The 15,228-nt window shown below is 47.7% G+C and overlaps 2 protein-coding genes across 5 annotated transcripts in view; one reads left to right on the forward strand and one right to left on the reverse strand.

Moving 5' to 3' along the window:
- The window catches only part of LOC122366394 (hemicentin-1-like), an 88,887-nt gene that overhangs the window by 44,915 nt on the left and 28,744 nt on the right, over nt 1–15,228 (reverse strand). The gene's annotated exons all lie outside the window — the stretch shown is intronic.
- Nucleotides 487–10,860, forward strand: LOC122366395. 3 transcript variants are annotated; one of them, XR_006253881.1, is made up of 7 exons: nt 487–969; nt 1,620–1,787; nt 2,202–2,322; nt 2,982–3,558; nt 6,885–7,171; nt 7,787–9,362; nt 10,372–10,860. XR_006253881.1 is itself a non-coding variant. In XM_043338607.1 (5 exons), exons 1-5 carry the CDS (start codon nt 662–664, stop codon nt 9,161–9,163), a joined length of 1,275 nt encoding a protein of 424 aa, XP_043194542.1. In that variant the 5' UTR covers nt 494–661; the 3' UTR covers nt 9,164–9,184. The 3 variants fall into 3 exon arrangements, 2 of the variants coding, with proteins under 2 accessions (XP_043194542.1, XP_043194541.1); XM_043338607.1 differs by lacking the exons at nt 2,982–3,558; nt 6,885–7,171; nt 10,372–10,860 and having other exon boundaries at nt 494–969; nt 2,202–2,210; nt 8,327–8,381; nt 8,429–9,184; XM_043338606.1 differs by lacking the exons at nt 487–969; nt 1,620–1,787; nt 2,202–2,322; nt 2,982–3,558; nt 10,372–10,860 and having other exon boundaries at nt 6,844–7,171; nt 7,787–9,184.

Below are 15,228 nucleotides of genomic sequence, written 5' to 3' on the forward strand. Positions count from 1 at the left end.
TTGGTCCCCGTTTGCACGTGCGCACGTGCAGAATGCCGCTTCCAGATCTCAGGAACGGCTGGGCCGATTGCGTTCAAATTTGGCACACCGCTAGCGACCAGTTAGAAGGGTGCTTTGCACAAGCCCGTTGGAAGCACCCTCTAGCCCTTCCGCACGTGCAGGGCTCACTATCTCGCTCTCTCGTTCTTCGCCCAAAAGGCGTTTTACTGGTTACCCTAATACCGTACCGTGTGTCAAGATACCTATAAATAACAGGTACGGTCAGAGTTTGAGATATGGAAGCATTTTAATCACGACATACATGGCGCAGATGAAACATATCTTGACGCAAATATTCAGCTAGGGTCGTTGTTTAGCATTAGTTTGATTGCGTCATAACAACACTGAGGCTGTGCGACTTACGTGTAAGATGTGTTTTATGACGTCAAAATTACGTCATTTTTACCTTGTTTACGAAAATGTAATGCACTAGATCAAATCACGTCGAATGTTTTCGGCAAGGTATATTGGTTTTCGGGACATTTGAAAGTTGAATTGGGGGTCGCCGCGGATATATTTATTATTCATAGGCGTCGTGGGTTGTTGCGTGGTGGTCATGGGGCATCAGTTGGTGATTTATAACATTTTGCTTTGATTTCTGATTGCTGATGATTTAAATTATATGATGGTTTACTGTGCGGAACCTTCGTGTAGAAATGGGTCCGGGAGGAGAAATAACCAGGCGTCCGGCACCAAATATCATAAGTTCCCAGCGGATGAAGTGATGGCAAGGCGATGGTGGCAGGTCATAAAAAGAGGGGAGCCGTTCCCGAAGAACTTCCGCCAGTATTGTTTGTGTTCTTCACATTTTGTAACTGCTGATTATGAAAGAGACCTCAGGTCAGAACTGCTTAAGTTGTCCCCGCAGTATTCTGCCATGAAGCTGCTGCCTACATCAGTCCCATCCAGGAACCTGACTCGTCCTCCAAGGTAAACTCATCTGACCTCATCTGACATCACACTGTGTTTTTTGCGTGCGGTTTTCGCGAGTTTGCGGGTTTTCAAAGTATTGTTCTAGTAAAAACATTGTTTTTGTGATATGTTTTGGTATTATATTTTAGTTACTATAAGAGTTTTATTAACTTTTGTATATAGCTAATGTAAAAGTTAAATTATTAATTACTTTTCTAGATCGATATTTCGCAAAACACGCAAACCCGCAAAAAACGCATGCAGAAAACGCATAGGTAGTGTAGCGTTAAGCTACACTACCATAGGCTAGGCGTTAAGTGTGCCCATCAGATATTTATGAGTTTACCTATTGGTTGAATAGCAAATCTGTATACACCTTATGGACAGCTCGCTTTTCAGCTGTCCGGATTGGTGAATAACCCATTTTTGAGGGACCTTTTTTGGCAATACATTAAGCATGTGCTGTGAATGGAAGGCTAGGGTTTATGGATAGTTGGGTATAGTCGAAATTACCCCATTTTGCCTTTTTTGTTATAAGCAAAGCTCAGCTGAACAAACAACTTAATTTTGAACTTCTTGTTAGCTCTGAGTTACGAGCTAGAATAGGCATCATTAATGTTATGTATTTAGCAGTAAGGGTTCGTTACTAAAGTCAGTTATCTTTACAGAGTCACAACACCAAGGAGTGGTGCTGCTACACAGAGAGGTGGAGAGGAAGATGAGTCAAGGCAGGTGCAAGAAGAAGGAGAACAAGCAGCTCCCAAAGGCTCATCACTCCAAGCAGAAGAATGCCTGCATTCAGATGCATCTGTACAGACGAAGTGTGAGCCTTCAAAGTACGTCATATTTTATTTAACTTATTTCAGATACATTTCAAGTATGTCATTTATGTGCACATGTCTATGACTTTACTAGGAAATAGGTGCAGTTTGAAACATACATTTAATTTCTGTCATTGCCCAATATTGGTGGAAGATTGGTTAAGAATATCTTCCCCTCAAGCTCAGTGTTACTATAAAGTCAGGAATAAAAGCTGGTAATTGCTTTATAGCACAGTACCTGCAGATTGTGGAATATTAGTTACAATCAATACTCACACATGAATGAAACACACACCTGCACCTTATGCCCTCCCCCCCCCCCCACCCCACCCATGCTCACATGAATAGCTGATAGCACCCATGATAGCTAAAATTACTTCTGTATTTTGAAATCCCTTTCTTGTTCTGATGATCCTTTTGTCCTAACAGGTGTACCAGATGCCCAGCACTTGAGGCTGAACTGGCAAGCCTGAAGAGCAAACTGGCAGAGCTACACCAGCTGCAAGCCCCCTCAAGTGCACTGAAACGACACCTGTTCACAGACCAGCAGGTGCGTACTGTTAGTGATATTGAGGATATTGTTTATTAGGGCTTTAGGGCGCGTTGACTGCGGTGGTCATTATGCATATTGAGAAATTGAGGTTGAGGATATTGAGCCATTACTTACTATTCATCTTCTATGAATATAATGCAAGTAAAGATTTGTGATAGAGTACTCAAACATCAACATTAACATTAATATGAGTTCTCAGTGTTCTGGTTATTTACCATCATATGTTATAAGGGTGCTTGAGCCTTGAGGTCAGTTTATCCCGCTTTCTGTCTTCCCCTATACTAGCTTAGAAGCATGGGTGTAACTTTGGTATTTCTTTGGTAGGGCCCAGGCTCCCAATGTTGAGTTGAGCCTCCTGCCCTTCCCATCGATATTGGCAGGGCAGTGGGTCATATATGATGGTAAATACACATACATAATGACTTTGATGGTACCCTGAACAGTTTGCACTGAGCCTTTCCCCCAGGCCCCAAATCAGTTTGAAAAGTTACTCTCATGGTTTCTTGATGTCTGGTGATCTGGTCTTCATGTGTTGACTCGATAACTTGATGATTATGATTAGGTCTCTCCACAATGGTTCACATGATTGTGATTAGGTCTCTTCACTGCAGCTGTTCCAGCTGTTTGCTAATATGTTGCTTCTCTGTGTTTTTCAGGCTGAGAACCTCTTCACTGGCAAGGCACCATACCGGTGGGACGACGAATCAGTGTACAAGGCTCTGGAGGTCAGAGTCAACACGTCCAGGGTGCAGTACGAGTGGCTCCGAAACCACTGCTTGCCCCTGCCAAGTCTGTCTACCCTACAGAGGTGGCTCGCTGACTTCGTTTTGGCGCCCAACTCATCTGATGTGCAGGTCAGGATGCTCAGGAGACTCCTCTCGTCCATGAGTGAGCAGGACAGGTGCTGCTGCATCATGATGGATGAAATGGACATCATGGGTGTGGCCACCTATGACAACCAGCTTGATCAGATCTTGGGTCCCCACAAACACCTTCAGCTCTTCCTTGTGAGTGGGATCTTCACGACATGGAAGCTTCCCATGTTGTACGCGTTCGACACGCCTGTGACCAAGGAACTGCTGCTGAAGCTGATCAAGGCTGTCGAAGGAGCCGGCGGCCGAGTCGTCAGCACCGTCAGCGACATGGGCTCGGGCAACCTGGCGCTGTGGCGGAGCCTGGGCATCGGCCACGACGCTGAAGCGTCCATCTGCACTACCCCGCCGACCCTTCGAGGTGAGTGGCAAATGAAGGAAGGAATGGAACGAACAGTTCTGAGTTGTTCATGCATAGCATGAACACCATTCGCATGTACTAAGCAATCCAAACGTCCCCAACCTCACGGTCGTCAAGTTAGATGTAAGTGAATCCTAATCTATAATCTAAGATTCGGAATCAGGTGAGCCCCCACGATTTGGACCAAACTTGGTCAGTAGATAGTACGTAACGTCCTGATTACGATGCACCCAAAATTTAAGCTCGGCCCGCCATATTTACGAAGTTACGGATGTTTGAATTTCAAGGTCATTCGGGAGAGCCCCTGCGATTTCCGTCAAAATTTGTGTACGGACACTCTAGATGCTCCTCATTACGAATATCACAAAATTTAAGCTCGGCCCGCCATATTTACGAAGTTACGGAGGTTTGAATTTCAAGGTCATTTGGGTGAGCCCCTGCGATTTCCGCCAAAATTGGTATACGGACATATTACATCCTCCTCATTACAAATATCATAAAAGTTAAGCTCGGCCCGCCATATTTTTCAAGTTACGGAGTCACAAAGTTACGGAGTTTCAAGGTCATTCGGAGAGCCCCTCCGATTTTCGTCAAAATTTGTATGCGGACACATTACATGCTCCTCATTACGAATATCGTAAAAGCTAAGCTCGGCCCGCACTATTTCAAAAGTTACTCACGTTTGAAACTCACTGAAATTCAAACATCTCTAACTTTTGAAATAGTGCGGGCCGAGCTTAGCTTTTACGAAATTCGTAATGAGGAGCATGTAATGTGTCCGCATACAAATTTTGACGAAAATCGGAGGGGCTCTCCGAATGACCTTGAAACTCCGTAACTTTGTGACTCCGTAACTTGAAAAATATGGCGGGCCGAGCTTAACTTTTATGATATTTGTAATGAGGAGGATGTAATATGTCCGTATACCAATTTTGACGGGAATCGCAGGGGCTCACCCAAATGACCTTGAAATTCAAACCTCCGTAACTTCGTAAATATGGCGGGCCGAGCTTAAATTTTGTGATATTCGTAATGAGGAGCATCTAGAGTGTCCGTACACAAATTTTGACGGAAATCGCAGGGGCTCTCCCAAATGACCTTGAAATTCAAACATCCGTAACTTCGTAAATATGGCGGGCCGAGCTTAGATTTTGGGTGCATCGTAATCAGGACGTTACGTATTATCTACTGACCAAGTTTGGTCCAAATCGTAGGGGCTCACCTGATTTTCGTAATGAGGAGCATGTAATGTGTCCGCATACAAATTTTGACGAAAATCGGAGGGGCTCTCCGAATGACCTTGAAACTCCGTAACTTTGTGACTCCGTAACTTGAAAAATATGGCGGGCCGAGCTTAACTTTTATGATATTTGTAATGAGGAGGATGTAATATGTCCGTATACCAATTTTGACGGGAATCGCAGGGGCTCACCCAAATGACCTTGAAATTCAAACCTCCGTAACTTCGTAAATATGGCGGGCCGAGCTTAAATTTTGTGATATTCGTAATGAGGAGCATCTAGAGTGTCCGTACACAAATTTTGACGGAAATCGCAGGGGCTCTCCCAAATGACCTTGAAATTCAAACATCCGTAACTTCGTAAATATGGCGGGCCGAGCTTAGATTTTGGGTGCATCGTAATCAGGACGTTACGTATTATCTACTGACCAAGTTTGGTCCAAATCGTAGGGGCTCACCTGATTCCGAATCTTAGATTATAGATTAGGATTCACTTACATCTAACTTGACGACCGTTCATTCAGAAAGTATCAATAAGATAAAAACGCATTTCAATTATATTTAATGTTTTTTAGACGGTCGTCAAGTTAGATGTAAGTGAATCCTAATCTATAATCTAAGATTCGGAATCAGGTGAGCCCCTACGATTTGGACCAAACTTGGTCAGTGGATAGTACGTAACGTCCTGATTACGATGCACCCAAAATCTAAGCTCGGCCCGCCATATTTACAAAGTTACGGATGTTTGAATTTCAAGGTCATTCGGGAGAGCCCCTGCGATTTCCGTCAAAATTTGTGTACGGACACTCTAGATGCTCCTCATTACGAATATCACAAAATTTAAGCTCGGCCCGCCATATTTACGAAGTTACGGAGGTTTGAATTTCAAGGTCATTTGGGTGAGCCCCTGCGATTTCCGTCAAAATTGGTATACGGACATATTACATCCTCCTCATTACAAATATCATAAAAGTTAAGCTCGGCCCGCCATATTTTTCAAGTTACGGAGTCACAAAGTTACGGAATTTCAAGGTCATTCGGAGAGCCCCTCTGATTTTCGTCAAAATTTGTATGCGGACACATTACATGCTCCTCATTACGAATATCGTAAAAGCTAAGCTCGGCCCGCACTATTTCAAAAGTTAGAGCTGTTTGAATTTCAGTGAGTTTCAAACGTCAGTAACTTTTGAAATAGTGCGGGCCGAGCTTAGCTTTTACGATATTCGTAATGAGGAGCATGTAATGTGTCCGCATACAAATTTTGACGAAAATCAGAGGGGCTCTCCGAATGACCTTGAAATTCCGTAACTTTGTGACTCCGTAACTTGAAAAATATGGCGGGCCGAGCTTAACTTTTATGATATTTGTAATGAGGAGGATGTAATATGTCCGTATACCAATTTTGACGGAAATCGCAGGGGCTCACCCAAATGACCTTGAAATTCAAACCTCCGTAACTTCGTAAATATGGCGGGCCGAGCTTAAATTTTGTGATATTCGTAATGAGGAGCATCTAGTGTGTCCGTACACAAATTTTGACGGAAATCGTAGGGGCTCTCCCGAATGACCTTGAAATTCAAACATCCGTTACTTCGTAAATATGGCGGGCCGAGCTTAGATTTTGGGTGCATCGTAATCAGGACGTTACGTACTATCCACTGACCAAGTTTGGTCCAAATCATAGGGGCTCACCTGATTCCGAATCTTAGATTATAGATTAGGATTCACTTACATCTAACTTGACGACCGTCCCAACCTCATGATATATATCATATAATAATCAGGTTCAGCTGGTGTCACGATAACATGAATCCTGTTGAACACTTAATAAGATATCAAAATACTTTTAGTGGCCAAGTTTTTGAGCTGCCTGACAAATTGGATGGGTATCAGGTGTCCATGTGGTAATTACATTTCACTTCTTCTGATGTTATATGGTATCGTGCGTTTAGCACTGACATGTTGGTAACTGAACCTAAATCTTGGACTTTTGTGCTGTGTGCAACTGCACACTGCCAACTGCACACTGCACATATTGTGTGCAATGGCCCAACTAACACATTGTCTTGATGCGTGTATGTTTCAGGATGCTTGCACATTGTCATCAGCACCATCATATCCTAACCCATCATTTGATCATATCCTTCTATACCTGACTACCATATCCAATTCTGTCCTTTCCTCAGACGGATTTGGGTGTTCGCCGACCCTCCCCACATCATGAAGCGTTTGCGTAACCACATCCTCGACAGCGTCATCCACACGAGGCAGGGTGGCCGCGTGGACCGCGCTCTCATCCAGGACCTCCTCGCCATCGACGGAGACTCGGAGCTGAAGCTTCTTCACAAACTACAACCGGCCACACATGTCGAGGTGAGCGCCGGCTGCACAGCTTATCACCCATGGAGGGGGCCGGGTACAGGGGCGGATCCAGAAAATCTCCAAGGGAGGGGCCATTAGAAACCAGGAGGCCCCCATAATCCCACCTGTTGGAGGCCCCATCTTCCCACTTGTTGGGCCCCCCCCAAAAAAAAACTGCGTCTATTGAGCTTATCTAGCTGTTCAGGCAACATCTCAACATGAATAGCCACTTTATTTTCAGGAGGCCCCCTTTTCAGCTTTTTAACTTTTTATTTTATTTTTGAAAAAAATCGGCCAAGGGGGGGGGGGCATGGCCCCCATGGCCCCCCCCCCTTGTATCCGCGCCTGGCCGGGTATGTCTGTGTTCACTTCCAGTGTGATAGCAGGGCTTGTTCAATTGTTTGTTGTTGATGTTTTATTGTTATTTTTCTATTGCTTATTAGATATTATTGTTTTGGCAATCCACTGCTGACTACATCGAGACCCCTGAGGTCAGGTGACATTAGAGTCATTGAGTCAATTAATATGTGTAAACAGTAAAATAATCCACAAAATCAGCGCAATCATATCGCGCCCGGCCGATTAAGTGTGCAGTAGCATTTTAACATATTGTTTCTGTTTCATCAGGTCGTTGGCATGGCTCGGCAGAAAGTGCGCCCAGCCTACCAACTGCTGAGCGCGTCATGCGCCCTGGCACTTCGGCGTTACACCGAGAAGAAAGTGGAGGCAGACTTCTTCAGCATCTTGGACGCCGGGATGGACGTCCTAAACGCAGGTCACCCCGCTGACGTGAAGTTACTCCGGCGTGGCTACTCTGGCCGACCGGAGCAGGAAGACGCCCTGACGGCCCTGGTCGAGGAAGTGGCGGCGTTCCGGGTCGGCAAAGCGGGCTTCCTCTACCCTTTCCAAAAGGGCCTTCTGGTCACCGTCCGTGCAGTGCGAGGTGTGCTGGCGGACCTCCAGGCCAGGTTCGGCGACAACACCTACCTGTTGACGCGACACCTAACGCAGGACCGACTGGAGAGTTTCTTCGGTCTGGTGCGGGGACGCGGCGGTGGGAACCTGAACCCCACGCCCACAGAGGCGAAGGCCCGTCTGCGGCTGCTGACGCTGCTGCAGCTGACCCGGCACGGCGTCAGCCCGAAATGTACAGGTGACGGCGGAGAGACGGACGCCGTGCCTGACGTCTCGCAGCCGGAGCCCGACGCCATGCCTGCGGCGCAGCCGGAGCCCGACGCCGTGCCTGCGGCGCAGCAGGAGCTCGACGAGGAGCCGCCGCCGCCTCCGCAGCTGCTGGAGCTGGAGGAGGTTTGCCCCGCGCCCACGGAGGAGATCCCGGAGGGGACTGAACACCTGGTGCAGGAGCCGGACGACGAGCCGTCGCCGGATGCTGAGGAGGAGGCAGAACGGGAGCTTCTGGACGCCGAGCTCGGAGAGGCGTGCCATGACACGGGTGAACCTGAACAGGAAATGGAGCCACGTGAACAGACTAGCGAGCTGGTCTCCCTGCTGGCAGAGGCAGGTTCAGTCCACATCCCGGGTCAGCCGTCTGGTGCCCGTGATTGTGAAACCGGAGTGCTGGCGTCCGACAGTGCTCTGGCTCACGTCGCAGGTTACGTTGCGCGAAAGCGCCCGCGATCCCTCGGCGCACCCTCCGCCCATGCCGAGGACGTCCCCGTCCAGGCACTGTGGACGCGGCTGCGCAGTGTTGGAGGTATGACTGTTCCCACCGAGTCTTTCTTGGAACTGTGCAGGGAGCTCGAGACCTGTTTCTGTGCCTACCATGCGATGCACCCCGATGGGCTCAGTCGAGAGCGCGGCGTCATCCGCAACGCCACCCGTATGATGGTCGAGAAATATTCGCGGAGCGTGCCGTGTGACAAAATCCTGAAAGTGTTCGTTCGTGTGCGAACCTTTATCCGCCTGCGAACAGTGAACTCGACTCGACGTGCGGAGACGCTGGCTAAGCGGAAGGTGCGGAAGCTGCGTCACCACGCACAGTAAACAGATTGGCAGAGGCACACATCATTCATTACATCGCGATATTATTTATTGATCTCTTGAGCCTTTCTTTTTTGTTACAGCTGGGTAGTCGTTCAGTTTGTGCCTGAATCGAGTTTCCAGACCTTCTGCTAGCTACCGTCTCCACACGGCGAACTGGGTCCAATTTGTGACAGGTGCTCGAAAATGCGTCCGTGTACAGGGTGGGCCAAAAAAAGTGTGTCACTTTTCAGCAGCTATTTCTCGAAAGTGGTAAGAGATACCAAAAAGAAACTTTCACAACTTAAAGAAAATCGTTTGACAAATTATATGACACCCATTTTATGAAAAAGTTTCAGTTGAACTGATGTTGCCATCACCATTTCAAAAATGGGATATGTGCGTCTTTTATGTTTGCCCATGTGCTCGAAGTGGGCACCTCAACGCTCAAGGCACGCCTGAACACGCTCCAGGAAACTGGCGCCCACTCTCTCCGCGGTGCCTGCTGGCACGACACGCACGTATTGATCGACGCTGAGACGCAGCTCCTCCAGGCTACCGAGCTTGTTGTGGTAGACGCTGTCGCTGTCCTTTCAGGCTCCCCAAAAACCAGTAGTCCAGCGGGTTGAGGTCAGGACTGTGAGGAGCCCACTGCTTTTCGCTTCCCTTGGTGATAACGCTACAAGCTTTGTTCATGCAAGATGTAGAGCCACCGCACACGGCCCGAGAGACACTGCAGCTGCTCCAAGAGCTCTTCGGTTGCCGCGTGATCTCCAAGGGAAGCGAAAAGCAGTGGGCTCTTCACAGTCCTGAGTCTGACCTTAACCGGTAACCCGCTGGACTACTGGTTTTGGGGAGCCTGCAAGGACAGCGTCTATCGCAGCAAGCCCGGTAGCCTGGAGGAGCTGCGTGTCAGCGTCGATCAATACGTGCGTGAAGTGACAGCAGCCACCGCGGAGAGGGTGAGCGTCAGCTTCTGGAGCGCGTTTCCGGATGGCCTTCAGCTTAGCGGTGCCCACTTCGAGCACGTGCGCAAATAAGAGACGCACAGATCCCGTTTTTTAATGATGATAATTACGTCAGTTCGATTGAAGCATTTACATAAAATTGGTATCATATAATTTGTCAAACGATTTTCTTTAAGTTGTGAAAGTTTCTTTTTCGTATCTTTTACCACATTCGAGAAATTACTGCTGAAAAGTGACACACTTTTTTTGGCCCACCCTGTACAGTGAGGGCGGAAATGATGTGATGTCGCTTAGGAGCCACTCGTGATGTATCGTTTTCATGATTCATTTTCCTTAAACTAGCTTGACTGTTAGCTGGCAACGTGCCATTTTATGTTGCACACATCTGCGATGATCGACGGCCAGCGCCTGCTGGCGGCACCGCTGCCGCCGCCCAGCGCCGCCTCTGCCCGCCGCCGGCGCCCAGCAGCCACCTGCGGTGGAGGCTGTCCCCGACGCACCCCGACGCTCACGCCGAAGGCGCCTCGCGCGGCGTCGCCTCCAAGTTCGGTGGGGCGCAATCTCTTACCGCGGGCGAGGGGACAATTGAGCTTCATGTTGCACAGTATTTGTTGATTTCCGTTATTGTCCGCAACAATTGTCTCAAGGGAGAGATGTGATGTCGTCTGATGTAAGATGATATGTGATGTGATGGAGATGTGATTCCGTCTACCCACTAACCCCTCCCCTCGCTGAATACAGCTCTGTTCCTGATAACTTTTCTATAATGCGCATTGTGATAATCGATAATCGGACTAATTCAGTGACTTAATAACGACAAAGACCAGAGCAATTGGATGCAAAAATATTGCGTGTGTTCGTGTTTTAGATGCAACAAACGAAGGGCTTGTTATGCCGTACGAGCTAACGTGTAGTCACGGTTGTAGTTATCGAGCGTAATACCTGTAAATATACAATACCTGTACAGGTACAAGGCATTAAAAATACTTGTGTCATATATATAACGCATTGCGGCGGCGCCCAATACGTTAACCCGCGCCCGGCTGGGGGTCCTGGATTTCCACGCCCTGCTGGGGGGGGGGGGGTGTTTGAACACCCCCCCCCCCTTGTAACTCGGCTCCTGGGCCACGTAGCGATACGCAGAAGGCGGCGTTCGAAAGAGCGTCAAAAATAATGACGAAATCACTTCGGTCAATTTTTTGGTCAGGTCAAAGGTCAGGTCACCAGAGGTCATTGAAGGCAAAATTTCGCCGATTTCTAGGTCGAATGTCGAAAATTTCCAAGAAGCCAACGCATAACTCGGGAACCAATAGAGCTACAGCGCCGCGGAAAAGCGCATTTGATAGCCCTATTAACGCCCTTTCTGAGTAATTCTCTCAGATTTGACCTAGCGTCAACGGTTTTGCCTGCAGGGGGCAAAAACTGCAAAAATAGCCGATTTTTTCGAAAACAGTTTTTCTGCAATAACTTTTGTTCCAAGCCTTGTACGAGCTTACTTTTACCGGCATCGTGTTCCTCTCGTCAAGACGCATCGAATGAACTATAACTTGACCTTGAAAGGTCAACTTGAAAATTTGACCTCAGGTCAAGGTCATGACCTGACCGGAAAGGGTCATGTTGCATATCAGTCGATCCGTATCGTCGAGCTGAACACATCTAAGGCGTTTTCATCGCTCTAGCATGCCTCTATCAAAAGTTATTTGCGAAAAACTGTTAGATACCATTCGTGACCTAAGATGACCTCAGGGCATAAACAAGGGTCACGGACACCATTTTCATGTTCAGTGTGTCTAAACCACTTGTAATTCGGTGTTTGGGAGTGTTTATAATGTCTTTCGTCCAAAAGAGGCGCATTTCAATTTTCTCCCATTGACTTATAATGGGGAGGTCGCAAAATTGACCTGACCTTAGGTCATAGATATCAAAATTCTGAGATATACATTTTGTACATGCTATTGCTCTTAGCAATCGCTGAAAGTTTCAAAGCGATCAGTCACTCGGTGTAGCTATGACAAACATTGAAAGTTTTTATGAGGTGAGGTCACTTCAAGTGACCTGGTGACCTGACCTTGAATGACCTTGGTCTGAAATTTTCACAACATGTGTAGAATTGATGTATGATAAGGTGTACCAAAAACGGCGGCGCTCCGCGCCGCCGTTTTTGAGATATTCGCGAAAAACCACAAGGGGGGGGGGTGTTCAAACACCCCCCCAGCAGGGCGCGGGTTAATGCGAACTCAATGCCTAAACACGAACGCTGGGCGCCGCCGTCTCTCCGCTATCATAATAGATACCGAGGGGATGTCCAACCCTGCTTTCGGCATCCGGAAAATCGGGGAGAATTAACCGGGATCAGCGAGAATTATCGGGGATCACGTTCGGTATCGCGACAACGAGACATGCTGAAGAATCTTCAGCATCTTCAGTGAAGATAGGCGCTCACCAATAATTATCCGACGGATAATATCCGAGGGACAATATTTTCCGGATACCGAAAGCACCCCAGATATGATATCCCCTAGCGGCCCCGCGCGGGCCGGATCACGTGACCTGACTAGGTGACATGAAGCGAAATGAAGCAATGTCAGAACTTTGGTGCAATCTTCCATTGTCCAAACAGTGGTGCCAGAACCGCAAGCACGTAACGCCATGTCCAGAATGAATAAACCCATTAGAACCACGTATGCCCATCTTAAAGGATAGGCGGACTGAGTGTTAAATACTGCGATTTTTTTCCTGTTTGCAATCAAGACATGGCAAAAATCGATACGGATCTGGAAAAAGGACTAATTATGCTTCAATATGCCCCAAGTTTCATATTTGTATTCTCAATTTCAAGCAAAATATCTTAAATCGAAGTTGGGCCAAAACTGCCGTTTCCCCCATTGTTAACAATGGTGAAGGGAAAAATGAAGGGAAAAGTCAAGCGCGCGTGACGTCACCGGCGCTTGACGCTACCAACGGCTCTGACTGGGGGCCGCCGTGTGTAACAGACCATTTCCCGCTGCACCATCAGCAGTGGCCCAGCGTGAAGCTGCCGCATTGCCGAGTCGATGACAAACGACCAGCCACCTGCTGTGACCGCGGCGACACAGTGCACTCCTAATCAGAGTCGGCGCGGCGAGCGAACCGCGCCTCCTCGCGGCTCGTGCACGGCCGCCGCCGTCCGGCCGGCATCATTTGTCAGCATCGCGCACCATTACCGCTCAGTGGACCCCGAGGACGGCTGGCGAGGTGCGTGACGGAGAGGGCCGAGTTCCCGGCGAGCCGCGGGGGCCGGAGCGTCACGGCAGATCGTCGCGCCGTCACGGAGAGGGCCGTCACGGGGAGAACCGTCACAAAGAGGACCGTTCACAGTCCCAGGATCTCACTGACACGAAAAGGGCTGTCATCGAGCCTCTTCGATCGACACGGGATATGTTGCCTCGGGAACTATTCGACGCGGGCTGTGCCGTTGTGGGGCCTCCCCGACCCGGCGAAACTCACTGCCATTGGAGTGATTTCATAACGGGCATCACAAGGACCGACGGAGCGCTGCGTGATCTCAACATTCCAGAGCACGATCGTTGCATCAAACATATCCTTTTTTCAGACTCCGTGGGTCATCCAATGTCCCATTCACACTTGACTTTAGCATATACTCAAGAAGCTTCCTGAGTCCGCCGACTTGCATGAGAACGAGAGGCACTACTGATTTGTCGCGTGAAGGCTGATTCTTCCACGCCCAACAGCTCCCAGCCGCTTCCAGGACGGAAGCGGTTTGCCAAAGCTTGGAACTGCGTCTACCAACATCCACCTTCAAGCACCAAGGCACATCTGCTCCCCTTGTGTCTGAGTAAGTGCTGAGGAGTTATCGGATTAATTTTGTTTGCTGGAGGGGGAAAGTTTTCGTTTTGACTTATCTCCCCGTCAGCCTGACAGATGCCACGCATTCTAAGGCGCGGTAAGAAAGCATGGGGCAGTATTTCTGTAATAAAGCCACCCTCTTCCGGAAGGGAGGTTGACACATGAGCTCAGGACGCAGCTCACATTCTGTGGGAGCTAAGGAAGTGGGGGACCGATAGGAGCTTAGCTAGGGAGGGGGACGGAATAAGAAGTCATTTGATCGCTAGAGGACGAAAACCCACAGGGTACTGTTCAGCAAGCACGAGTTACGCAAGGCCATAACTAAAATAAGAGATACAACCATCCATGGAAAATAGTATCATCTCTTATAAAAAACAACAACGAGAAATTTATCTTAAAGATATTCTGGATTGCAATCATTAATAGGTACCGTCTGCAACTCCAGGCTTCTGTCTCTTGCAGAAGCCTTGAGTTTCTTCTGTCTCTTGCAAAGTAATTAAAAACGTTTTGAAGGTATGCACATATTCATTTTGAATCCTGAGACACTTTGTCATAAGATTTTATTTCCAAAGATAACACACTGAGAGTGACATGATAAAAGAGAATGCATGAAGGAGACATTGAATTGCAAATTGGGTCTGGGTGTCCAGAAAAAAGATACTACGGAAATTAAGTCGCATTCATTAAAGGAAATAGTTCACTTTTAACATGGGGTTTGGAACTGGAATAGCAGTTTTGTTGCTTGCGCTGAGACTAGCACAAATCAGAAGCTTTTACGACCCAACGATCACCCTAGACGAAGATATTCCATTTTTCGTGCCGATAAGAGTGCCTTGCAGAGGAATGCGTGCCTTGCTGAGGAATGCAATCACGTCATCGTCAGCCAATCAGAATGCTGCTTACAGCCGATGGGTTTGTCCTACGCAATATGATTGGTCAACGCGTAATAAGCTTCCGCGTCAAACATTATTTTATATAGAATATAGTTCTTCTTATACTAAAATATAGAAAATAATCCTTTTTACAATAACGTTTTGTTTTATTTTCTGTTCATTTTGAGCATAAAAAAACATAAATCCATAGCAAAATACTAATTTAAGGAAAGTGAACTATTTCCTTTAACGCACGTGCCGATTTTGTTCCAAATTCATGTGCTTATAGTGCAAGATTTGGCAAAACTCATGAGCACAATGCGTCGTTGGAAAGTTGTCTGCTTGCCCTCCGAGATGGTCAACATGACCATCAGTCACCTGCAGGCTGTGCTAGTGCTGGAGC

Source organism: Amphibalanus amphitrite, unplaced genomic scaffold, assembly GCF_019059575.1.
Source record: "Amphibalanus amphitrite isolate SeventyFive unplaced genomic scaffold, NRLGWU_Aamphi_draft 000803F_arrow, whole genome shotgun sequence".
NCBI lineage: Eukaryota > Metazoa > Arthropoda > Thecostraca > Balanomorpha > Balanidae > Amphibalanus > Amphibalanus amphitrite.